The sequence below is a fragment of the Astatotilapia calliptera genome, chromosome 4, assembly GCF_900246225.1.
Source record: "Astatotilapia calliptera chromosome 4, fAstCal1.2, whole genome shotgun sequence".
In the NCBI taxonomy this organism is placed as follows: Eukaryota; Metazoa; Chordata; class Actinopteri; order Cichliformes; family Cichlidae; genus Astatotilapia; species Astatotilapia calliptera.
This window is the reverse complement of record NC_039305.1, coordinates 27,023,016-27,048,683: the sequence shown is the minus strand read 5'-3', so window position 1 is coordinate 27,048,683 and position 25,668 is coordinate 27,023,016. Positions and strand designations below refer to the sequence as shown.

At 44.6% G+C, this 25,668-nt stretch overlaps 2 protein-coding genes across 3 annotated transcripts; both read left to right on the top strand.

Moving 5' to 3' along the window:
• Window positions 1-4,827: 4,827 nt before the first annotated feature.
• Window positions 4,828-8,013, top strand: nfil3-6 (nuclear factor, interleukin 3 regulated, member 6). The gene is made up of 2 exons (XM_026165865.1): window positions 4,828-5,119; window positions 5,871-8,013. Exon 2 carries the CDS (start codon window positions 5,987-5,989, stop codon window positions 7,208-7,210), a length of 1,224 nt encoding a protein of 407 aa, XP_026021650.1. The 5' UTR covers window positions 4,828-5,119; window positions 5,871-5,986; the 3' UTR covers window positions 7,211-8,013.
• A 5,693-nt stretch (window positions 8,014-13,706) lies between these two features.
• On the top strand, window positions 13,707-25,028 carry nfil3-2 (nuclear factor, interleukin 3 regulated, member 2). 2 transcript variants are annotated; one of them, XM_026165863.1, is made up of 2 exons: window positions 13,707-14,081; window positions 20,439-25,028. In XM_026165863.1, exon 2 carries the CDS (start codon window positions 20,976-20,978, stop codon window positions 22,845-22,847), a length of 1,872 nt encoding a protein of 623 aa, XP_026021648.1. In that variant the 5' UTR covers window positions 13,707-14,081; window positions 20,439-20,975; the 3' UTR covers window positions 22,848-25,028. The 2 variants fall into 2 exon arrangements, with proteins under 2 accessions (XP_026021648.1, XP_026021649.1); XM_026165864.1 differs by lacking the exon at window positions 13,707-14,081 and adding an exon at window positions 14,980-15,337.
• Window positions 25,029-25,668: the final 640 nt, after the last annotated feature.

Genomic DNA, 25,668 nt, shown 5'->3' with positions numbered 1-25,668 from the left:
TGCATATTGTAAAAGCAGAATCAGGCTAGTGTTACACTCAGTCATGTTTCTAAGCTGCCATTGCATGAACACACTGTTGTTAACCATAAGTGGCGATGATCTATGTTGTTTACCCAAACTGATGTCACACGAAAAACCAGAACAAAAAAAAAGCTTTACTCTGACAGAACTGAGATCAAACTGACCGGTTAATGCTTAAGCAGGGCTACTTGCTCAAGTCTATAATGTAAGATCACACATCTAAGGAACTTAATGTATCTTTGCTGTTTGTTTTAGTTAAAAAAAAAAACACTACGATGAGCCAACACTGAACCCCTACTACAGAGCAATGCTGTTACTGATGTGATGTTTAAACTCACAGTAATGCTGTTGGTTCATGTGGTTACTTATTTTGCATTTTTCATTAGAAAGTTTCATTATATTGAAAAATAAACACATAAACTGCTGTAACGCCTTTTAACTCTTCATCATGTTAAACCAGTGCTGACACAACACTGGTGTTTGCTGAAAGGCTGACACCAGTGTACCACCGATATAGTATCTGTGCATTCCTGTGTGATGGCCACGTAATCATAGTTCCAACCAGAGTGTGTTATGTGTCTGGCATATCATAGCTGTCACTTCAATTAATAGTTGAATATATGTTTACTTGATTTGACTCACTGTTGCTCTTGTTTTTGCATAGTTATTTGCTGATACTTGATTTCCTGTATGTGGCTCTGGTTCCTCTTTGTTCTCTGTTTGTTTGGATGGTTTTGTTTTGTTTGAGCACTTAGTTCACTATGTTTTCTTTGTTATCTTGCTCAGTCATTGTTCCTTAAAGGTACAGTAGGTAATTTTTTTAGGTTATTTATCAGAATCCAAAAATGTTCTACTCATAAACATACACCGAATAGCGTGTAATTACATCTTCCAACAAACTGATGCGTTCTCATAAACTTAGAATGAAACCATTACAAATATATAGGAGCCTTTATGGAAGCCACCATGTTACTGTGGTGTCTTAAATACAGTGGCCAAGATGGACATCGACATTCCACCTGATGGTGTTTTCTTTATCTAATGACCACATGTTTGTGAGGGATACATAGTAAGTCTTATAAACATGTATATTTTCATCATCTATTCCTCATTGTGTCTCCCTCCTCCTCTACCACCTCATCTTCTTCCTCCTCACCTCAAGTCTCATCTCCTGAACTGAAGTCAAGGCTCTAACACGAGAAAAGATGCATAAACATGCTTTTTTCATTCCCAATACTGTCGCAATTACTTATTGTCAGCAGATTAGATACACCATCCTCCCGTATCCAGACAGCTGACAGCAGGCCCACTACAAGCTAACATTATGCCAGCTAATGTTGGGCTTGAGTTTCCAAAAAATTACACTTTCTCGCTGATCAACAGTTTAAATTCCCACATCGTATGAGAGTTCACTAAAGGTCCTAAAGATCCAAACAGTGTTAGATCCATTTCAAAGCAGCTAACAGCAGCTAATAACAGCACTTACTGACAGAAAACTTTAGGATATCCTCAGCAACTCACCTCAGTATCGCTGGCATCAGACAGAAGTGAACTTCACTGATTTATTGACTCGCATAAGACTCCTTTCACAAAGTTTTACAGCCTCCTGCAGATAAACAGCAGATCTACAGCCAACACTCACTACTGGGGAACAGCGGTCAGAGTTGTTTGTCCTACAGGAGCCACTGTAGCTACGATTATACATTTAGAGGGGTAAGAAAACAAAACTTAACTGAATGCAAATTATTGATGTCTACAGGTGAGATTTTAGACACTGTAACTTTTAAGTTTATTCAGTTCACTTGACCACTTTCAAGGGCCCGTCACTTTTAAAGGCCTGCTCTCCTCCTTCCTGCCTTTTTAGCTTTGTGCTAAGCTAACCACCTGCATGCAAACCCACTTCCAAAAGTTGGATGCACCAACCATTTTCACTGCAATGCATGGAGGCCAGATTAGCACCAAAACTTTTTCAAGTTAGCCATGGTTTTATCATGTACACAAAGGGAGGCTTAGCATTCCCTTGCTCTTTCCACAAAAAACACATATGTACAAACCCTGAATATATCAGTTAACGCCCCCCCACTAACCCTCATGCTGACTTTTGAACTGTGTGCTGATAACAAGCTGAACAGTTCCTCTACTCTTTAGGACATGGTAACCATGTCTTTGTTCTTTTTGTTTTGCATTTTATCTCACTCCATCTTACGTTTAGCCCAAGAGAAGACAGCAACCTCTTTGGACTTTGTCTCCCTCGGATGTGGCCTTTTCCGGTTGTTTATTGCCTTTGTCCCAAATTTTGCGAAATGCATTCTTGGCATTCAGTTCACACAGAACAAAGTTAGCTATATCACCTTCAATTAAATATAGCCTTTTTGGAGACAAGCTTGTATCTCTCAGCGGGAAAGCAGAATAGCTGCAATATGTGCACTTCCTGTGATAAAAATCTTTTCACTGAATCCTCACAAACGTATTCTAAAACAGAACTGTCATTAGCATCACAAATACCTATTTAATTTGCTAAGTATTGATGCAAAACTTAGAAAATTTAAAAAGTGCATTTTCTAAAATGCAGCTTTTACTGTAGGTGGAAAAGTCCACATGAACAAAGTCTTGTTTTGAGCACCTATGCTATAACTGGCCTCTATCGGGAACCGAAGGTGGTCAAACAGTAAAGAGCAAGCAGCTCAAAGTGTATCGCACTGTCAAAATGAGCGTGTTTGCACAGAGGGTTTACATTTATGATATGATGGTGTGCATGCAGTTCATTGTCGCTTGTGCACATGCAGTGTTCACCATGAAAACTGGGGTCAGATGAGGTTTTGTGCCCCAGCTGTCACACTCAGCACACAAAGCCACGTGTTCCCTGCCACAAACATGCAGGAATAAGTACCTGTATCAACAAACGTACAGTCTGAATCAAAGGCACTTCAAATGGACTAATGACACTCTGGGTTAACAATGTGTAATATGATGTACAGTGTCCAAGATGCTACTCTAAGATCGAACACCCTCAACTTCAGCAACAGTTAAAGCATTGTTAAAACCAACAGACAACATTTAAACTTCCCAGTTCTAAAAATGTTCTTTATTTCAAAATGACGCACTAAATATCATTTTGTATACCAGACGATGACATTTTGGCCATACACACCAAATTTTTTATTCTATAAACTATTTTGAAAACATTATTTACGGATCCTGTAGTTTCTTAGAAAGAAACTCGGACTACATTCTAACTAAAGTTCCTGGTAGTATTGTGCAATGTTGCTCTAACTATACTGAAATCTGCTTGTGACATACATTACTAGAGGAACCTGCTAAACCTGTACACATGCCTTTGACACATAATGGGGAACAAAGACAAAAAGACGTTGTGTGAATTTGTTCACGGGCCCCTCGTACGACATTCGAAACTTGAAGCATTTGCTTATTTGTTGCAAAGACAAAAAAAAAGTTATGGATAACTTCTGCTTTTTGTTTAAAAGGAAAATGGATGATTTTGTAATAATGACTATCAAACATTCAGCAGTGGGTTTGGAAAGAAAAAAAAGAGGAAATAACAAAAATGTTCGCAAAACTCAAGGGTTCATATAAATGTTGCAAACAACTGCGATGCAAAAAGTAGTCACATGCAATGCAAAATTATGCTGTTAAACTCCTGCTTACTTTACCTATGTAGAAGGTGTGCACAGTTCACCTCCATGTTCTCTGCATACAGTATCCCTACACTGTGATAACTGCCATTGACTTTGTGCCAACTGCATTAAAAACTGCATTAGAAACATACAAAGATAAACTAAAAGGCTGCAGGTCATGTAATTGAACTTCAACACTGCACTCCTCCTGCATGACACGTCCTGATATTAAGCTTGTAGGGTGTAGCCTTGCCAAAATAATTTGCAGTTACTGATGCTGAAACACAGTGAAACACCAGGAAGGGTTAGGACAGCTTAGAGTTATTTAAGAACATAATACCAGGTTCTTTTTACTTCCCCATTATTGCAAAACCTGTTCGGTTTTTATTATTATACGTTGTGCTTTTGCCATTATCTAGTATTGCAGATTATTTATTTGTTGCTCTATTCAATTCAGCTTTATTTATAAAGCGTCAAATCACAACAAAAGTCGCCTCAAGGCACTTTATATTGTAAGGTGAAGACCCTACAATAATATATAGAAAACCCCAACAATCACATGACACCCTCACACAGGCAAGCACTTGGTGACAGTGGGAAGGAAAAAGTCCATTTTACCAGGAAGAAACCTCCATGACAGTGGAGCCATTACAATCAAGTGTATTAAAGTATAGTTACATAAGGAAAGATATTTCTATATTGTGCTATGTGCTAAGCTGGAGCACGGGAGAATCTACAGTTCTCCTGACAATTAGTAAAACTCTCGAAGCTGATCAAGAACGTTACATGCTGTATTAGAGCTACTAAAGAGGACCCGGGGTTCAAGAGTGCTCCAGCAGGGTGTTATATAAAAACTGTAATCACACTTCACACTTCTAAAAAAAAAATGCTCCATAGCCTGTGATTGATATAAGGGGTTATATGCTTTTCTTGTAAGACTGACTCACAGCCGGTGTCTCATTATGCTCCAGAGAAAGGCAGAGCGAGAGAGAGAGAAAGGCGCAATATTACCTAATTGTTATGGGAAGATTATCCTCTCAGAGAAGGCGGGGCGAGGGAGGTCAGATGATGGTGGTGGTGATGATGATGGTGTCTGAACCGCCGTGTTATGCGAACGGTCGATGAGAGCGCTCCTTTGGATGGTGGGAGGGGTGACGGGGGAGGGGGGCGGTCTCACTCAGGAACACACACACAAACAGGGGCCCATCTGGTTCAAGTGAGGATAGGGACCGTCCTGAGCTGAACTCGACGTTACAAATAGGAGCTGCGGCATTCCAAGTGGAGCAGAGTGGAGGTGCGCTACACCGATGATAATATTGGATAACAGAGGCGAGTGAAGCCGCGGTTTGTGGACACCACAGAGGAAGGAAAAGCGCGTTCTTCCTGAACAGGACCAAAAACACGTTTGGAAACGCCGAGAGCGGCCATGCGCACCCGCGGAGGAAACTCCTCATTCCACTGAGGTACAATTATTATCATTTTGTAAACAGAGTTTCCTTACAGTGATCTGATCAGCCTACTATAACACCAATAAATTAAAAATGTATTTTTGTGTTTAAACACCTGGGTGTCCTTTTCTGCGGGACTGTGATTTTTACTCCCTCGCTAATGTTCACTTTATGTTTTATGTATTTCATAAAAATCGTCGCACTTTTGACTTTTTCAAAAGCACCTACGGCTGCCTCAAACTGCGCTCATGATGAAGAAAAATGAAGAAGATGAGTAGGGTCATGGCAGATGATTTAAAAAAAAAAAGAAAAGCAGCCGGTCAGGGATCAGCATGTCGGTGTCAGACATGTGGGTCAGCGCTGATGGAGCGAGTGGAGACGGACACACCGGAAACCGGTCGTGAATCCGTTGATTAGGGGTTCCGATAGAATTTGCAGAAGAAGGACAAACTTGAAGTACTAAATGTAAATGTAGGTTAGACTGTGATCGGGTCACCTTGTTATCTAGATGTATTTTTACATGTACTTCTTATTTACTGCCTTATACTCGGAGTACTGCCAAAAAATGTGTGGTGTGACTGACAGTTTGGAGTTTCCAGCACTCTCCTGTCTCACACTGAGTGAGTGAGGGCTTGCAAGGTTATATGGAAGTTGCTCCAGTTTTATTGGAGAGTCGTAATGGAGTTACATAATATTGTGTTGTAATAGTTCTTGCGTAACCACTAAATCCCTCTTCCCTTGTCCTCTCTCTCAAATTGATCACCAGGAGGCGCTGTTGCTACATTCCCGTCAGACGTCCAACAGAGTTCAGTGAGCCCTCAGCACCACACAGTGGCACTTGACGTTCATCGCCAGCCGGGATTTAATCATCCAACTACCCAGATGTTTGAGGAGGACTCCCAGGAGATGGGGGGCCAAGAAGACGTCAGAGTGCTCCGTGCCGTGGAATCACCCACAGCAGTGGCTTCTGCTGGAGGGGGAGCGGGAGGAGCTTTGTCTTTCACAGATGAAGCTGTGTCCATCCTGACTTCCAGCAGCCTGCTGGCGCGCTCGCTGCTGGGCCGCACCTCAGCCGTCAAACGCAAAGAGAGCCCTTCCTCCAGTGCCCGCCGCAAGCGCGAGTTCATACCTCACGAGAAGAAGGACGACAGCTACTGGGACAAGAGGAGGAAGAACAACGAGGCGGCTAAGCGCTCACGAGAGAAGCGGCGCGTGAACGACATGGTCCTGGAGAGCCGTGTGCTGGCTCTGCTGGAGGAAAACGCGCGACTCCGAGCAGAGCTGTTGGCACTCAAGTTCCGCTTTGGCCTGGTTAAAGACCCCTCCAACGCCCCAATACTGCCCCTCACTACAGCTCCCCAGCACACCCCTCAACCCTTGACTCCTCAATATTACCTCCAAAGGGGGGACGGAGGCCTCCAAGGCTCCTCAGCACCACATCCCAACAACCAAGCAGGCCAGATGAGCAGCAGGGGCTCCAGGGATGCTGGGAACATGTCAGAAGACTCGGGCTTCTCTACGCCAGGTGGGTCCAGTGTGGGCAGTCCGATTTTCTTTGAAGACCGCCTTAGCGACCATGGGAAATTATCCCCACACCGGGGTGAGGAGCTGGGGTATGACCTCCACCATTCGCCTACAGATCCCCACCACGCTGCAGGACTAACTGGGGGGAAGATGGATCACGCAGAGGCGATGAAAAACCTTCCTCACAAATTGCGTTTCAAGATCCCCGGAAGCAACGACGGAACCGATGCCCAGGGAGACGGTGGCGTCGCCAGACGCAGCCCCACGCTATCTAGTGCAGGCCGGGAAGCTCCAAGAGAGAAAGGACTGAGCGGAGGCAGCGAGGCAGGAGCAGGCCCAGCATGTGCCAGCTCCTGGATCCAGCACATCGAGGGGGAGGAAAGCAGGAGGGGGCGACACTCCCCTCAATACAGTGCTCCGACATCCAACTACAGCCTCCAGCCCCCTCCTGCTCAAGTGCAACCTGAGGTCCAGTACCAGCACGAGAACACTTACCTGAAGTGTCAGCTAAACTCTCTCAGCGAGGAGGTGGCTCAGCTGAAAAAGCTTTTCACAGAGCAGCTCATGGCCAAAACCAACTGAGGACAGATGCTGTGAGCCAGTCAGCATTTGCCGGCGTCTAGACTTTTAAGGGCAAAGTTTACTTTAAGAAAGCCAAAAAGGACTTTTAAGTCTAGCTCATCATGTGTTGTTTTTATCTCAAGTATTGTATTGTATTATAATAAATGTCTTTAAAGCTCATCTCATAAACCTGCTGTCTATAACAAACACTCAGTCTGAGCAATCTATGTTCCCCCAGACAGGGAGTCTTAACTGTATTGGTGTTAAGTGGATAATAGCTTCTTTATTACATACACTGTGACAACTAAAAACATGCAGCACAAAGCTGTTTACATCACATCATCACAGCACAAACCTCACACCGCTCGGCGATGCCAGATTAAAATGCGGCTGGAAGTCGGCCAGCAGGTCGTTGCCACACTGAGATGCGGGAAGTTGCAGTCCGGTAATTAGAGCGGTATGACTTACTGCACAAACAGTTTCCCGCCGCTGAGATGGGTCTGCAAAAAACCCGCAAACACAGGCAGAGACAGACAGTAAACACACACAGAGGTGAGGTTAATAGCCATCAAAACCTCCCCGGGTCTCGGGGAGGGCGGGGTGTTACTTGTTACTCTGGTGTTGTTGTGTGTCTTTTGGGAACCACACTGTAACTTCTGCTCTGTTTTAGTGTTTCACACCTACTACTGATCTTTCTCCATGCCTGGGTTTCAACATATTTGTGTTACCTCCCTGTTTTCTGTGCCGAGGTAATGATAAAATAGTAATGTCTCTCTGTGCGTTTTCATATTCAAAAATAAAAGAAACGTTTGATGGATCCAGCATCACGGTGGCGAGTCAATCATTGCTCATTGGTATTATAAATGGTTATCAAACTTAAAAAACTTAACACAGCCTCTTTTGGGGCTGGAAATTCTTTCCCAGACAGTGAATTGCAGAAAAAAAGGAAGAATGCGAACGGGAATGAGAGAAGGGTCGACTGAAGAGAAGAGGAGTTTCTCTCCCACAGTCCCTGCAGGCGGCAAGATGGGCTGACAGCCAGGCAGACAGAGACAGTGGGCGAGCCCGCTGTTACTCAACAGTTCTGTTACAGACCTTGGAAAACACAAGAGCTCAAAGATAACAGCTGGAAATATAAGTGACAGGAGAGAATTCAAGTCATGAAGAAGGGTTAACATGAATATAGTGAGGTCATGTGCACCCCGAAGGCCACCAGAAGACCTTGACAACCTTTTGCACAGTCCTCAACAAGGAAGGAATGCACTGCCGTTCATTTCCTTCATCCACTTCATGTAATACTATGAAACAGCAGTGAAGAACATCTTAGCTTTCCTACTCAAATGCATGTAAATGGTAGATGGACTACTTCTCATAAAGGGCTTTTGTACTCTACATGCTTCATTCGCCTATTCACACACATTCTTATGAGCACTTTTTTTCTGTCAGTGCTTCCTGTCTAAGATTCACACGCTGTAAATGACCTGCTCTGCTTCCTTGAGCCACAAGGAGAAACACGACCTCACTGATGGTTATGCGGCATAAATCACCACCCCACACAAGCACAGACATTATGTACAAGTATATGTGTGTTATCATACATTTGCTAGCAGTCAACAAAAATGCCTGTCGCTCAGTAGCTACCCCAGACTGTCACCTTGTGCTCGGTCTGGAAAAATAATAACGAATCATGCCTCGTTGGCGTCAGCAGAGGGCAGCAAAGACAATCTCTTCACTGTGTGCCCTCACCGTTAACCCAAATCTTGTTAATCCTACTGTGGATGGCTGCAGTTTTCATTGTTCCTGTACATGTTGGAAGCTAGTTCACATGGTGATGCACAAGAGTTAAAGCCAACTAATGTATCAGAAGAAACGTGCAGAAAGCTGAGCCTTCAATTAGTGTCTTATTATTATTTTGTTATGAGTAGTAAACTGCTTATTCAGCTTGTCGTGTGTCACTGTGATTATTTGCACTCACAATCATGAGGCAACAATTTCGAGTAAAATGCAGCTAAAGTATATAAACATCAAAGGTTTATTTGGTTGAATATTTGATCATTAAGGTGTAAACTGAATAAACACCAATAAAGTACATTTCATTTAACTGGATTCCAATAACTGGATGTTTTACATTGTAATTATGTAACCAAATTACATGGAAAAGTGACATGAAATCAAATGACATAAAATCAGCGTAACTGTTTTTTCTTATTGCAAAACAAAGACTTGTGAAAGCTTTTAAATACACTAGAAAGCAGCTGAGAGACACACACACACAAAGATCCGCCCTGCAATAAGATGAGCTGTCTATAAGCCTCTGAAATGTCGAAATACAAACACTGGATTAGAATAGATTTGATTAGTAAAACAGGCTGAGAGTGAAGTGAAGAAAGCCTGCGGTGAAACTGAAAGGGAACAAGGTAGAGGCAGTTGCTGCAGGTGTGGTGAGGGGAGAAAGGGAGTCTGCTTTAATGGATCCACTGCAACATGCTGCCGTTCCACGATCATCCTCACCCACATCCATGCACCCATACACCCCCCCCTCCCCTCCCCACACACACAACCCCCTCTTTCTGCTCCCCTCTTTTTTTCTAGTGAAAGGATAAAGCCTGTTGCTAGGCAGACAGTGCGACAGTTGCCATGGGAACGCTTGCAGACATAGCTAGAAGGGGTCGGGTTGGGGTGGGGATAAGGATGGGGTGCAAGGGGGAAAAAAAGAGGGAGTGATGCGCAGACAGACAGAGAGAGAGAGTGAGTCTGTGTGTGGTTTGAATGGGGGAGGGGGACCCAAGTTCACGGCCGGTGCCTCTGCTCACATCGTGATGTTTGTCTCCTCCGGCTGAAGAAGGAGATAAAGCGAAAGAATGGTGATTCATACATGTTGAAAATGATGCTTCTCATTAGGGGGTTACCCTCTGATGATGCGTTGGAACAAAGACAAGGCGGTGTGGCAGCTTCACAAATCTGAAAACATGTGGGTAAAAGAAAAAGGATCTCAGCATCTAATGCAAAAAGTTGCAGCAATTTAGGTGGTGTGTTTTTATCAAACTAGAGCTCAGAGGGAAAAAAGGAATTCCTCATTTAAAAGGTGAAAAGTCGTACACATGCTTCAAGCCAGGGGAGGAAAAAAGAGATGGCCTAATTGCGATTACTGACACGTATTTAACTTGCAATTCTTAAAGTAATACGCTGGAATTTCCTCATGTTTTAGTGAAAGAGGATCAATTTCTCATTGTGAACACTCACACAAACCATTCTTTTTCTTTCTTTTTCTTTTTTTGACACTGACATAAAAAAGAAGAGCGCAGCCTTGAAGATAAAAGGAGATAATGAACACATCCGCAGCAGAAGTCAGCCTTTAAGGCAGCCGTTCAGGCAATCTTTTGCCAATTTAAATCACTCTGTGGATAATGCACATTTTACCGAGAGCCTGAAGCATCACTGTGTCTGCAGCAGGGCTATCTCACACAGAGGCGCTCCGGTGATGATCCAAACTGCATTCAAAGGGTACATCACCAGGCTTTTACGCCCAGATTACCACATACATGCTTATTTTCAATTTGTAACATTTTTTTTTTTTTTAAATGGGCAAAACAAAAATGGACGCTGGTAATATATTTCTGCAGAAAAAGAGTGCGGCCCATCTGCACTCCTCACCTGTCACCCAGTGAAAACATCTGCAGAACGATGTAGAGAAACATGCAGCTGCTGTGTTTCCTGAAAGTAGGGGTGATGCACCACAATGGGAAATGTGCTTCTGTTCCTGCGTTTTGTTTTGGGTGGGTTTCAACTTTCAACTAATGCTACTTTTTCAGGTACACCTTGCTATAGTACTGGGATGTAATAGTTGGGTGTTTTCAGAATGGCCTTAATTTTTTGTAGCATAACAATCGGATGAACAGGTATACCTAATAAAGAGGCTAGTGAGTATATTTGTAGTTCTAGCTGGTGGTTTGTTTGTTTGTTTTAAGGTGTTGCAGTGTTTGATATATTGTCTTTGTAAATCACAACTCAATTACATTGCTGATTAGTCCCGTCCAGTACGTTAGTCACACTTCCTGGTGTGAGTCTGTCTCTGATCCAGTCCCCCTGCATGCCACACTGACAGGTATCCATTCAGCCCACTCATAAGCCAAACCAAATGGGTGTTGTTTAAAGTGGAGAAGTAAGATGAACCAAATAGCTTAACTGTTCTCCTCTTTGTTTGAGCCTCCTCCAGACTTTACACCTCTGAGCATGACACACATTCCTGCTTGCGGTGAGGACTAATCAAAATTACACAACATGCTTACAATGAGTCCAGGTGAGCTGGTTTGACTGGATTATTGAGCACAGTCGTTTGGGAACATACTGTACGCGGAGCAGTTCTGCGAATGCAAGAACCGTGACTGCCAGGAAACACCTCCAACATAACAAAACTAAAGATTTTCACTTGCGTTCGTCCACTTGCAACACTGACTAAAATGTCCATGGTTTCCTCTAAAGGTCACGCACAGGTTTGCCCAAAAGTTCTTCCCTGAGTGACAACAAAAGAAGTCAAAACTGCCCCATCGGCGAGGTAGCTGGAGGCCAAAGAGGCAGCACGTGCCGCACACACGTCACGTGTTGCCTGAACTTGAAAAATGAAAGACATTATTTTTATCATTGTTTTTTCCTCAATTAAATCATATTTCCAGTTTGAGTTTGCACCAGCAGACTGGAAATACCTCTGCCTTTTTTACTGAAAGTCAACTTTGACTTATTTTGTGTTGGATTACATTTAAAACGCTATATTCAAATGTGCACTGAGGTAGAAATACACGAGCATGACCTCAAAGTACTGAAGTAAGTTCCTGTGGGAGAAACTGGCACTTGTTTTTTAAGAGATTTTTTAATGTCATGCTGCTTTACCTCTCACATATCTGTTTTTTATGTTAATGTCAGCAAGAACTGCCAAGATTTACACAAGATTAAATAATTAGATATTTCTAAAGCTGACTTATATCATGTATTCATAGCCTCTAAAACACTGGTATCAAACAAAAGGCCTGGGGGTCAAAATGAGCCCGCCAAAAACTCGGCCCACTGGATGGCGTTGGAAAATGTGAGAGAAGACATAACTTTATGTACTTTTAAATGTATTTTAAATGTAAATTTGACAGCTTTTTTTGGCTATGCCCCACCACAGTAATTAAGTAATAACTAAACATTAAATACCAGAGAAGTTCCTGTTTTTTCACCAGTGATTGAAGAAATTTCAGTTTTTCTACACTGGGTACACAAACAAGAAAATGTGAGCTACCACAATTTTTTTCTATAATTTTACACATCAATTTCTTATAATTTAGATTTTCAGATTTTTTTCACTCACTACAGCACTATTTCTATATCATGTGGGAAATCTAGGACACGCTGTTGGAACTGCACTTCTAGCTTTGGGATTACATGCGTAGGTAAATGTCTTTATGCAGACAGGATGGGAAGATTCACTTAAGATCAAATTTATGTAGTCTTCAATATAAAATGTGTTTCCCTGCTCTAAAGCATCCTACTTGGAAATGGAGTGAAAAGTTGATATAAAATAATACAAAGAGGAAATATTCAAATGTTCAAGAATATTAAATCCAAAAACTGTACTTCTCACAGTTCTTGTGCTTCCCAGTGCTCAGTAAGAAGCCATGTAGGGTACTTTTGCAGATCCCATGTAGGATGGGTGCCCCTTTATTTCCAGTCGTCCTAACTTACATAGTAACTGGAAACTCCTTTTATCCAACCTCCCACACTATTCAAGTTGTTGCGTTATGCCAGGGGTGGGAAACTCCAGGCCTCAAGGGTCAGTGTCCTTCAGGTTTAGATGTGTCCTTGATCCAACACAGCTGATTTAAATGGCTAAATGACCTCCTCAACATGTCTTGAAGTTCTCCAGTGGCCTGGTAATGAACTCATCATTTAATTCAGGTGTGTTGACCCAGGGTGACATCTAAAACCTGCAGGACACCGGCCCTCGAGGCCTGGAGTTGCCCACACCTGTGTTATGCGGTACACGTGTAGTTACGTTTCTCAGGAGGTGCACATCAGGTTACATAGAAGGTTGTGGCGTATGGTTAAAATGGGGCAACAGTGCAAATTACAACGTTAAAGCCAAACTGCCCAGCTGCTGAAGCTTTGGTGTTGTCAGTGTTGTCGGGCTCAGCTGAAATGTCAAATTGATCTTTTCACTTTTAAAAGCAGGTTGACTAGCACACTCAAGAAGCTGCGTGGCAGGCATGTCAAGTTGGGTATCTGCACAGAGGATGCGACTCTGATTTCCCCGGACCAGCCTGTCTGTGTGTGTGTGCTTTTTCAATATCTAGCAATCTCATTATGGGTATCATATGCCCTCATCTGGCTGAAATTGCCTTTGAGCATAGTCCCTCCCCTACTGGACCTGTCTCCTCCCCCTGAACCCCCCCCCCCCCCCACTACCCCTGACCCCACCCCACCCCCACCCCAAACAGGATTTGAAGGCAAGAAGAAAGAGACAGGGAGGGGGCCACATCCGAGAGAGAAACAAAAAAACGTGACTAGGCACCCAAAGCGTCCTGTTATGCAACAACTGACCTACTAACATACATTCAGAGACACACACACACGGAGGGAGAGCGAGAGAGCGAAAGAGAGAGAGAGAGAGAGTTGGAGGGAGGGAGGAATTGGAGCAAACATGACATGAGGAGCGCGCTCAAAACAAGGCACTGTGTTCTCACTCTCGCATATACCTGCACTAATCGGGAGAGCTGGTGTTTTCAAAGTGGCAAACGGCGTGTGTGTGTGACAGAGAGAGGGAGATACTGTAAGGAGAGAGAGACAGAGCCAGCAAAGCGGACTGTTGGGCAGGAGCCGGACTGTGTGTGGATCCTGTCGCTTTTAAAGCAAAAAGGTAAGTTGTTGTTATTGACTGGTGCATACATGCCCAATACATGTATGTGTGTGTGGATCAGAGCATATATATATATATATATATATATATATATATATATATATATATATATATATATATATTCTTGAGTTGCTTTTTTCCTCTGAGCAGCTGGTCGCCGCGTTTACAATTTGTTTTGGTGCCTGGATGTGTTCGCCTCAATGTCAAGGCGAGGCTGTACCCCGCCTCCTTGAGAGTGTATGGAGCTATATGAGGATCTGTGTCAGAGAGAGGAAGCGGATGGGAGGAAGTCGGTGTGGGGGACCGGGGGGGATCGGGGGGCTTTGCAAAAAGATTATGGGATTCCTTCAGAAAGAAAGAAAAAAAAGGTGCGGCTGCTTGGTGGAAGCAGGGGCAGGTGAGTGCGGACAGCCCGCCGTGGAGCGGAGTTGTAGGCAGGGTCAACGCATCCGCTTCTTAGCGCGCATGCCCAAATTGAATATTCATGGTTTGTTGTGGTGCTTTTAGGAGCCAATCTGCTGTGCTTAACCCGCACACCTGCTTTCGTAACACACGTGGCTCACGTAATTGTTATTTAACCTGAATACATGGTGCAGTTATATCATATTTAATAACAGTTATTATTACCAGACCTATAAATAGGCTGATAATAATAAATATATAGGCTAATACTTGATATTAATGGGAACTCCACCAGCTTATACACCCTTCTTTTTGGTCTTATTATAATAATAATAATAATAATAATAATAATAATAATAATAATAATAATAATAATAATAAATTATTATTCACAATAATTATTATTGTTGTTGTTGTTGTTTTTGCAAAAGCTGCGTGAATAAGAGTCGGGTTTACGTGCTGCGGGGCTCTGGAGCAGCTACAAATCTGTCCTCGCTTTCTTTTGGGTTAGTAGGCTAGTCCGTGCAGACAGCTGGAAAAATCCCATGCAGGCTCCGAGGACACACTTCTCTCTGTCACGTGTAGCAGCTCTTTGTAAAGGTTAACGCGGCTGTGCAGCCCTCCTTAACCCTTTAGTGGCCCGTAGGCTCGTATTAGTCTGAAGCAAGCACAATACAAACCGGAGCACACCGACACGCGTGATCGAGGCATGATCGCGTGGATACGCACGGACGCTCGGCTCTGCTTGTCTCTCCTTTGTTTACAACCCCGGCTCGGACTGATGGGAGCCAGCGTGGATCGCGTTTGAGGAATGGTGAAGTTCACGGGCTCCGATGAGTGCAGCCGAGTGCGAGGTGAGGCGCGCGTGTATGTATGTGTGTGTGTGGATCAGAACATCTGGATCAAATGTGGGTCAGATGTTTCTTGGTGTTCCTCAGTAGCTCGGCAGACAGCTACAATAGACGCGTGCTTATTTTTCGTAAATATGGCAGCGCGTGGAAAGCTTGTCGAGTTTCGCTTGGAAGGCGATTTTGAGGCGGTGGGTAAATTTTGCGGCAGAGTTGGGATACACGCTTTTCCTAAGATGACCGAGAATCCGCTGTGCACGAACACGATTTGTTAGACGGTCCAACAAAGGAGGAATGTGGGGGGACATGTTTCTCTGACTGGGCTGCTCACTGGCTCAGATTTATTTATTTCTGGGTCTTCCGTGGGTCCGCCTGGTGTAAATATGCATCAGGATATTATAACGTTGAACATGAGCCGCGCTTCACCGCAGGTCAGCACCGGCTGAAGCCGCAACATTCCTCAACTAGAGCGGGGGCTGAATTCAGGCACTAGTAACTCTACGGCTAGTAACAAGTAACTCTACGGCTTGGGTTTGTTTTGAAAGTCACCTTGGCTTCATCTCCCCAAACAGCTTTGTGCGGTTTACACAGCACGTGGGCATCGTACCCGTTGTTCTCTTCCAGATCTCCGCTCCAGCAGCGTGCGGGTGTTTTTACACACCGCATGGTATAAACAGCAGATTTAGAAAGAGAAACAAAAATGATTTCAGGTTTTTGCTGTGGGTCGGCTTCCCCGTCCTCAGCGGAGCGATGCGTTCCTTAAAGGGATTTCACGCAGTTTGGGGGTCACGCTGTGGCCACAGTGTATATGCGGTGTGTTAAACAAAGGTTCCAGGTTGCATAATAAATAAATTAAATAACAAATGGATTAAAGAAAGGGGCAGATTATGCAATCTGCGGAAGCTCGTAGTCTGCGGCGAAGCAGCGCTGCGCTTTGCTGCGCAGAGGTCGCTGCCAATTGGTTGGCGCACACACTGGGTCTCTATGCCAGCTAAGAATGTAGGTCACATCTGTCCTGGGGTGGGTGGAGAGGAGGGGATGAGGCGCACCACTGCCGCTGACGAGGAAGGCAGAATCAGAACACCACCAAAATAAATCCTCGCCCCGCCGTAACAAAGAAACGAGGCGGTCATGCAGAAATAGAAAAGTGGCACTGCGAGCAGCTTCATTTTAACACGTGTACATTTTTGAAAAGAGGAAGAAAGAAAGAAACAAAAAAACTTTCATGTCATTCCACGACTATTGCATCATTGCATTGCGCGACTGAGCCAACTCCCTCTTTTAATCTAGTTCTGAAAAAATAAAACAGATAAAACCTTTCTTTATCCAGCCTAAATAGAGTTCATGGTCAGGAGTATGGCGTGGTTTCCATGCTGTCCTACTTTGCGGCCTCTCGGCTTTCTCGGGGTTTCCTGGCACATGTAAGATGATAAAAGATGAGGGTTTGTGCTTTGTTATTGTGCTGCGGTTTGGATCCAGCACAGAGGCGAATTACAGCATTTAGTAGGCCAATGGAGCACATGTGACTGGTGCAACACATGGACTGAGTCCCTCTGCTTTCTTTTTCTTTTTTTCCTTTTGGAGAGAGGCTGAGTATCCAGAGTGATATGGCCTGTGTTCATGGAACAAGCTTACAGAGGACTCTGCCTTGCCTTGATGGCATGCTGTCCAAGCCTTTATATAAAGTTAACACCCCCCCCCCCCCCCCCCCCAAAAAAAAGACTTGTAGCCCAGTGACACCCCCCCCCCCCCTCCCCCCAGGGGCACTGCACCATGTGCCTTAAATTGCATTTTTCCTAAGGGTGAGTGGCTGGTTGGGGGGGTTGGACAGCGGTTTCATCATTCGCCTTTTCTCTGAAGCATGTGCACCCCCGACCCATGTGCACACACCCTTCTCCTTTTATGTCAGACCTGCAACCCATTTCCTGAAGTGCTCCACAGAAACACGTGTGCTGGCTTTTGAACTGACTTCACTATTTCCAAAGCTCACTGCCACATTTAGACTCTTGCGGTTCGGCCCCTGTGGTTGTGCGGGCGGGGGCGACTTGGATTCTTTTACCGTGCTATCATTCCACAAGTGCCACAGAAACCTGGCAGTGACTTGTGGAGACTAGATGATAGACTGGAAAGAGCGGTCTAGGTTGAGGAACCGTGTGCAGAGGTTAGGCAGTGTGGTTCAAACGCATGCAAAATGAAACACTTTGCGCTTCGTTCTTGGCGGCGATGCCTTTGTGGGTTTTAAAGCATCTTTGGAGATGTGAAATCTATTGTTTCTTTCTGATGGCGCACACATGAAACGTAACGCAGGCTCAGTAGTGAAAGAAGAGCATCAACACCTTCTGCTATGATTCATGCTCATTCACACAGCCTGAATATTTGAAGGTGCAAAAGAGGGAGAGACAAATAAAAAGAAAAAAAAGCACGAGCCTCCACTGTGAGTTAATTAAACAGAGGAGTTAATTCATGCGTCTGGCTCGTCCTGACTGTAGGCGAGATGTGGAATAATGTTCACGTGACGTCAGTCGACCCTCCTTTTGTTACGGAACATGGTTTTCTCACCATCTGCTTCGGGTCGTGTCAAGCCACTGGTCCAGAAACATTGAGACAAAGTCCAATATGATTGGCTAACCCCCTTCTTTCTCCCCCTTTTTGTTGCTATGGGTGATCCTTCTTCTGATGCAATACCAACACTGTCGCAATTGCCACTGTTTACCCCCCCCCCCCCCCCAACACTCACCCACCCCCATCCAGCTACAGTATAATCTCATCTCCATCCCTTTTCTTTGTTTTAACTCTCCCTCACTGATTCCTCTTCGTTTCTTTGTCTTCGCTCCACTTGCTCTCACCTCTGTCTATATTTGCACAATGCTCTCATTTTCCATGCATCCTTCTTTTTTTCTTTTCTTTTTTTGTCTTTCTTTTTTGTCAGCCCCTCCCTTGTCTCTTCACCTCTCCACTGCTGGGCTGACCTATATTCCAGCAGGCCGTACAGTTGGAGGCAGCTAAGACGTATTTACAGAGTGCGGTCGGTCCCCAGTTTGTGGGTCAGTGGGACAGGCTGAGAAACAGTCTCTACCCTCGTTCTTGCGTTGCCGTGCCCAGCAGCCACATGTCGGAGGCTCACGAGGACACCCTTAAACCATTCAGCTGAGACTTTCAAATATGGTGTAACTCTAATGTAGCTTTTATTGGATTACTCTGAAAGACAGTTTCAAAAAGCCAAAACTTGTGGCCCTGTTTTATAGTTAGTCTGGTTTCTTCTGTATATGAGAACTAAAAAAAAAGTGGGCTGAAATCCGTGTTTATTGTGAGGAGTTACGTAACAATATGAAATCCACAGGACAAGCAGAGCACAGTCGCTGCAAATATCTCACTAGATTATGAGATTACAGATTGTCACAGTGTAACAGCAGCGCTTACGCACTTCAACCTGGAAATGCAGATGATTTGCTGCACTTGGGATGAGATTACCATTCCATTTTCTATGCAACTTGATAAGCTTGACCTCCCGAGTTTTTAGGCGCTTTTCCAATTGGACCAGTTCATTTAAGAGCAGGGAGAACTGTTGCTGTCTGACACCTCTGAAAGAACAAGTCATGCAGAAGAACAACAACTGCATGCGCTGCCTAATTATTTTTGCAACAGGAGTCTGTCAGGTCACATTACAAATCACAAAAGTTGTCAGAAATCACAAATCTCAGTGTGGAAATTGGGGGAGTAACAGATCATTACAATTTGCACAAAAAGTCTGTGCCAATCTATCCAGGCAATACTGAGATGCTTAATGGGATAATTGAACCATTTTGATAGCTCTAGAAAATGTAGGAAATGTGGCCTAGCTGTTGAGATACTTAGCTCCAATCCAAAGTTGTGGACCAACAAACCAACTGACTTTGAACACCACCGAGCCACCGAGCCTTTAAACAGATGGAAGCATTTAGAAGAATTGCTGATTTGCTTAATTCTGCGTAGCCTCAAAATCAGCAGAATTGTACTACTTTGGTATAAAGGTGCACCTGTTCAGCTAATTACTGAGCGCTGAGGTGTTCCTCGCCATGGTCTGACCACCCTCGCATTTTACCCCCAATCTAACGATTCTGTGTTATCCCAGCCTGTGTTTCTGCTTCCCGCCTCCCTTCTTTCCTGGGGCCACTGACCTATATTTATCAAAGCCCCACCTCCCAGCTGCCCCCCACACCTCCATATCTCTCTTCAGCTTTTTTATCCTTGACCTGCATTAACGATGCCTTTGTCTGCCTTATCTGCTCACTCTGCATCATCGATTTGGCACTGAGTTGTTTCGGAAAAGAATGCTGTCACATTCCTGTGCGGATGAACCAAGGCGGGGGGTAGCAGTGTTCGTGGATGGGGTTTCTCAGTGGAGAGCCAGTCTGGTGTGTGTGTCAGGGAACCCCACGGCTCTGAGACTGACTCACTGTTTGCTCTGTCTGGCCCACATATTCATCTGGCAAAACAAAAAAAGAGCTAATCCTTAAACAGTTTAGTTTTCATGCTCTCAGCATGTCCCAGACTGATGCAATTTCTGTGTTTTTATTTCATGTGTGTGTGCCTGCCTCGATTGCGATATACTTCTATTTAATTTACAAGGCTTTAGTTTTGCCCTCAGCCGCCTACATAAAACCTTATTAGCTCAGACCTTGCGACATTTTAGCATGCAGCATTGAACAAGTGTGTTTTTTAAATCCTGGGTGTTGAAACAAAACAGGATCATCAGCCTGGCGATGAACCCACTGCTCACATTGCATCACAAAAGTCAACATGACCGGGCCGGGGGTCATAGGTTCCAGACGGATCGGATCAATAGCAAGGCCGAAAGGTCAGATAGTGAGGTCTAGCATCTATTCACTGGTTGCCAGGGGCGACACACTCAGTAAAGGCCAGACATCCCAACAGCAGAGGAAAGCTTTTCTGTTATAGACATGTATTTATTATATTATTTTGCATGCCAAAAGAAGCTGGAAAATGATTTAAAAAAAAAAAAAAAGTTCAAATAACTGTAGTTCTGATGTGAGGCTGCAGGATGGAACAGCAATAGTCAGCAGTGGATTAACAAATGTTTTTTTTTTTCTGTTTTTTATCTCTGCAGGCTTTCATCTTGCAGTCAACTGCAGAGAGAACAGAGAAAGACGGAGGGAGGGAGAGCGGCGCTCCCCAAGAGACTGACACGCTGAGGTAGACAGGCCGACCTACATCCTGCTGTTTACGTGGAGATCTGGGACACCTCCTTGCCAGTTTAGCTCCGTGTGCTCTATGCTAAACCTTTAACAACCAACTAAAGCAAGAATTTGGGAAGAAAAAGAGGGAACTAAAGGACTGATCTGAACTGCTTTGGGTCTGTAGTACTCCGAGGAGCTCGGACACTGAATTGATAACCCTTCAAGTGGATAAATGTGGGTTGCTAATGCTGAGCTACAGTTGTTCTTTATCTTTTTGGCTAATTTGGACACTTGACTGTTTACCTGGCATAAGTATACCACATCTACAATAACTAGACCCAGAGCCTTGGGAGACCAGTTGTTTTCATCACTACCCCAACCTCCCCCCCCCCCCACCTTTAACCTCTGGCCTAATTCTTCACTCAGTTCACCCAGCAACATTTCAAACTGGCTGCCTCTCGACAAAAATGGAAAATCTAACATCGGCTCTCAAAACGTTAAACAAAAACTCAGGGAATAACCTAAACTGCCTTGAGACCTTCAGCGGTTATGAAGAGTCTCTGCCTTCTATCCAAGGGACTCCAACTCGTATGGGGCGTCTCATCAAACCCAAGCCCAACATGACCTGCAGGCGAAAGCGGGAGTTCATTTCCGATGAGAAAAAGGACGCCTCCTACTGGGAGAAGCGCCGTAAAAACAACGAGGCCGCCAAGCGCTCCCGGGAGAAGCGGCGTCTCAATGATATGGTTCTGGAGAACCGCGTCATTGCACTGAACGATGAGAATGTGAGGCTCAAGACAGAGCTGCTCCAGCTGAAGCTGCGCTTCGGCTTAATAAGCACTGCCTCCTACATTGAAAAGAGTCAACAAATCAGTGCGGGTAGCAACGCAGGAAATGGAGGTTCCTCCTCCTCCTCAACTCAGTACTACTCCAGTGGTTACTCTAGTGGTTCTCAGGTGATGGTGAACTCTGACTCCTCTGAAACGGAGCAGTCGGGACGCAGTGAAGGCCACAGGCAGCTGGTGAAATACTCTCCACGTGGTTCCCTCTCTGACATGTCTGACGGCTCCTCCAGAGACAGCCCAGAGCCAATCCCCTTTGAGATCAAGCAGGAAGGTGACAGGCTGGAGATGGACATCGCCAACGGCACCACCACCCAGATCATGTTTAACATCCACCGTGGACTGGCCTCTGTGCCCACCCACCACCAGATCCAGCAGCATTCTCAGGAGTTAGAGGCTACATATCACAGCCAAGAGCAGCAGCAGCACCACCTTCACCAACAGCCCCAACCCCATCAGGAGCCCGTTACCTCTATCAACACTGTCAGCCAGGCCGCCTCTCATCCGCCTGCTGCCCAGAGGAGCGTCATTCTGTACGGTGCCAGCAGTGCCTCTTATCCCGTGGACTCCTTGACCAGGACGCAGGATGCCGAGCTGCTGAACGTGCAGAAGCAGGGCAGCACCGGCAGCCAAGTGTGTGCTAGCCAACAGCCCATTACAGAGAGCTCCACGGAAACAGTGGCCGAGGTGACGAAGCAGCTTGAGAGGAAGACATTAGATTCCCCTCCGTATGAGCTCTCAGACTGCCGTAATGAGGCTAGAGAGAGACAGGTGTACCGTGTTTGCCAACTCCCCCAGCAGCAACTGCAGCAGGAGCAGCATCAGGAGAGCGATTCATCTGCGGAGCTCCACCACAAACAAGTGGAGGGTGTCAGCCACTCACACTTGTACCACCATCTCCAGCAGCCTCACTCATACCTCAGCACACAAGACGAGGAGCCACCTGTTCTTACTTATGAGGGCGGGCCCAGGCATGAGGCTTATTACCAAGGCCAATCAACCTCCTCTTGTAAGGAGGCCACATCCAGTGAAGGAGATCCTTGCAGTCCAGAAAAAGAGGCATCCACAGACGACGATGAGCTTCCCTCCTCGTTGTGCTCAGAAATGGGCAGCTTCCACAACCCGCATCTTACCATCCACCAACCTGCCTCGCCTCTGCCCTCCTCCCAGGGCCCTCAGGCTCAGTGCTGGGACCCTCAGGGGGAGGTGAGGGGAACCGCTTTGCCCCACAAACTGAGACTCAAACACCGGGCCATGAGCACCGGCAGCAGCAGCAGTAGCGGCAGCAACTGCTCCGGCCAAGAGTCCCCAACCACCCCTCCCTCCGCTACGCCGCCACCTCTCCCCCAGCATCCCTACTTGTCCCTGACGCCCCCACGAAACATTAAGCAAGAGAGCTCAGGCGGAGGTTGTAAACAGGCGGCCTCAGGGGAGGGGGCCAGGAAGGAAGGTGGAAAAAAGGAGACAGGTGGACGAAGGAACAAGAGGCGCGATTAGGTGACATGGACTTTTAGTTGAAGTCGTTATGACAACTTCAATGACTCAAAGACACAATTTCTCATCGAAGAACTACCCTGCCATCATGCCTTTTGCCCTATGATTGACTCGCCCCTTTTCAGCCCTCGGGACAGGAAACTTAGCTTTTCTACTCCACTCCCACCCAACGAGGCTGATCATCTTGTAGGGCTGTATTATATTTGTATATATTGTACAGAGTTGTAATTTCTTACATCCTCTCCATACTTACAGATGCACTTTTGTTTATGTGATGAGAAGAGGAATGGAACTGTCCACTTTTTCTACTTTTGTCATCCAACAATATACAGTTGAGTACATCAGTGAAAGCACATTTTGATAACAAAAACACAAATAAAGAATGTAGAAAAATAAACGCTTCAGGCTTTATCAGTGCTAAAATTTTGGTACATATCCGACTGTAGAGGAGCATACACGTGTATGGCTATCTGCCTTAATTAAAATCAAATGCAAACATACACTGGGGACATTCCCTCGACCAAAGAAGCACCAACAATACTATCAATAAGAAGTTCCATACCTCTTCCCAGACCCTACCTCTACCACCCCATGCTTTCCCTAGTCATCTCCATTATTTCTCAAAAGATCACCATCACCTTTATTTTTTAAGCACTTGGTTTGTATAGTACTGTGATATATGAATATATGTATCTATTTTAAACATATATTTTACAAAACAAATTTGAATACAAATTGAACCAAAAAAACAAAAAACAAAACAAAAAAAACTGCAACAAATCTTTGGAGGATTCTGAAAGCGACCCTCCTGTCTCGAATCGACTCTCTTCATTGTCTACTGTGGCTACAGGACCCATTCGATTTGAATCACCTCTCACTTGATTGTTGAGCTTTAGCATTAATCGGTTAGTTAATGCCTAGTTTACACTTAAACGGCCGTCCATTTTGGAGCGCCAACAGCACTGAATGGAGAACGTGTTGTTCCCTGAGGCAAAGGCCTCGTTAAAAAAAGAAAAAAGAATCTTTGAATTTTCTTACCTTTAACCAGCCTTTAAATATTCGGTGGACTTCACCAGCTGCAGGCTATGAGCCTTTAGTTCATTTGAGCTTTATCGACCATATCTTCTTCTTGTTGTTACCATTCACTGGCCCAGTGTATTTATTTCCCCTCCCTTCACACGCCCATCACTGTAGAAAAAGCCCACAGGAACATAGATGGAGAATGTGTACAGCTCTTTTTAGATGCATACTGCAGCCTTGATTTTGAACTTTCACGTCAGACATGGGACGCTTGGGAGGCATGAACGAAAGCAGGAGGAATTAAGTCACATTCTTATGAAACACACTACAGTGCACTGAGTCTCAAAGTTCCTCTTGTGGAAACACCTAAGAAAAGAGCCCTCCACAACTACTGTTTACTTTTATTGTCATGAAAAAGTGGTTTTGTAGTGTGACCAAGCATGGCCCCTATGGCTCGCATTCAACATGCGTAACTGAGTTAATACAGCTCATAAGCTGACGCTACAGCGAAGTTCTCTAACTCTTCGATCGAGTAAACAATTCTGAAATGAACGAAGAGAGGGCACTTCCCTTGTTTCCCATTTTTCTCCGTTGTTCATTATCAGGGGTTATTCGTGGTAGTTCTGCTACTGGGCAGTGCTGAATTGCCTTCACTGGATTCTAGTTTTTAAAAGAAAAAAGTCTATGTACCATGTTTGGCTTTTTGGTGCTTGTGTATAAATGTAAAGTTTCCCCTCCCCGCCCTCAAACAACACTGTAACGTTTGTTTCATTGGTTTTTATATCCTGTTTTGTTTTGTTTTGTTTTATAGTCAAGAGGTGATGTTCTGTTTTCCTCTATACTGTGTCTTTTTTCCTACTGACTGTGATGACATGTATTTGCCTCATTACGCTCCCCCCACCCTTTTCAGTGTGTATTAATCAGTAATGTTTGTGGTTTTGCTGATGGTTTTAATGAAAAAGACAAGGACAAAAAAAAAGAAAAGAAAAAAGGCAAAGATAGTGTGGTGTGTAGAGATGGGTGGTGGTTGGTCTGGTTGGTCATTACCATCGCTTCCTTTTGACATATGTAAAGACACTAATGTTCATTGTGGAAGATGGGAGCATTTCAAGAAAACTCAAATAAAAAAGAAATAATGTTGACCCGTCAACATATCAAGAAAAATTCTTGTTTGTCCTTGTTTGTGTTTTGGTGGCTTAATGCAATCGCACCTACATTGATGCTACGTGCACGTTCATATCCACCTTATCCACTGACTTTTACAGCCCGCTGCACACGGCTGACACTGAAGTGAGCAGTCGTTTGGATCTGTGTACGACTCTTGGCTGGCAGTGTACAAAAACACAGTCTGTAGGCACCATATCCAAGCTGGCAGCCTAGTTTCTGCTATCAACTGAGATGATGATCCATGAACCTTATGCAAGAGTCATCAGTTAGGTAATAATTACTCAGTGATTGGCATAAGAGAGTGAGTCACAATGAGAACGCAAACATGTTAAATTAGAGCAATTTTTCTTGTGTTTCTTGAAGTTTATAAAGGTTCTTCCTATAAAGATCCTTCTTGCTGTTCTCAAAAAGTTTAGCAGGAACACCCTGTTTTCACTAAGCAGAGATAGCCTTGTACTTAGCTAAATGTCCCCACTTGCTCTTTTTTGGCATCCGAGACCAATCTGCAGAGAGAGGAGCGTCGCACTAACACACTGACACACTTTGCCTGGTGGCGCCAGAAAACTCGTCTGATGTAACACTGGCCTACTTCTACACAGACACCCAAGCTCATTGCATGAAATAACCACTAAACATT

Excerpts from the sequence above, each read along its gene's own strand:
- nfil3-6 (XM_026165865.1), top strand. The coding sequence starts at position 5,987 with ATGTTTGAGGAGGACTCCCAGGAGATGGGGGGCCAAGAAGACGTCAGA.
- nfil3-2 (XM_026165863.1), top strand. The coding sequence starts at position 20,976 with ATGGAAAATCTAACATCGGCTCTCAAAACGTTAAACAAAAACTCAGGG.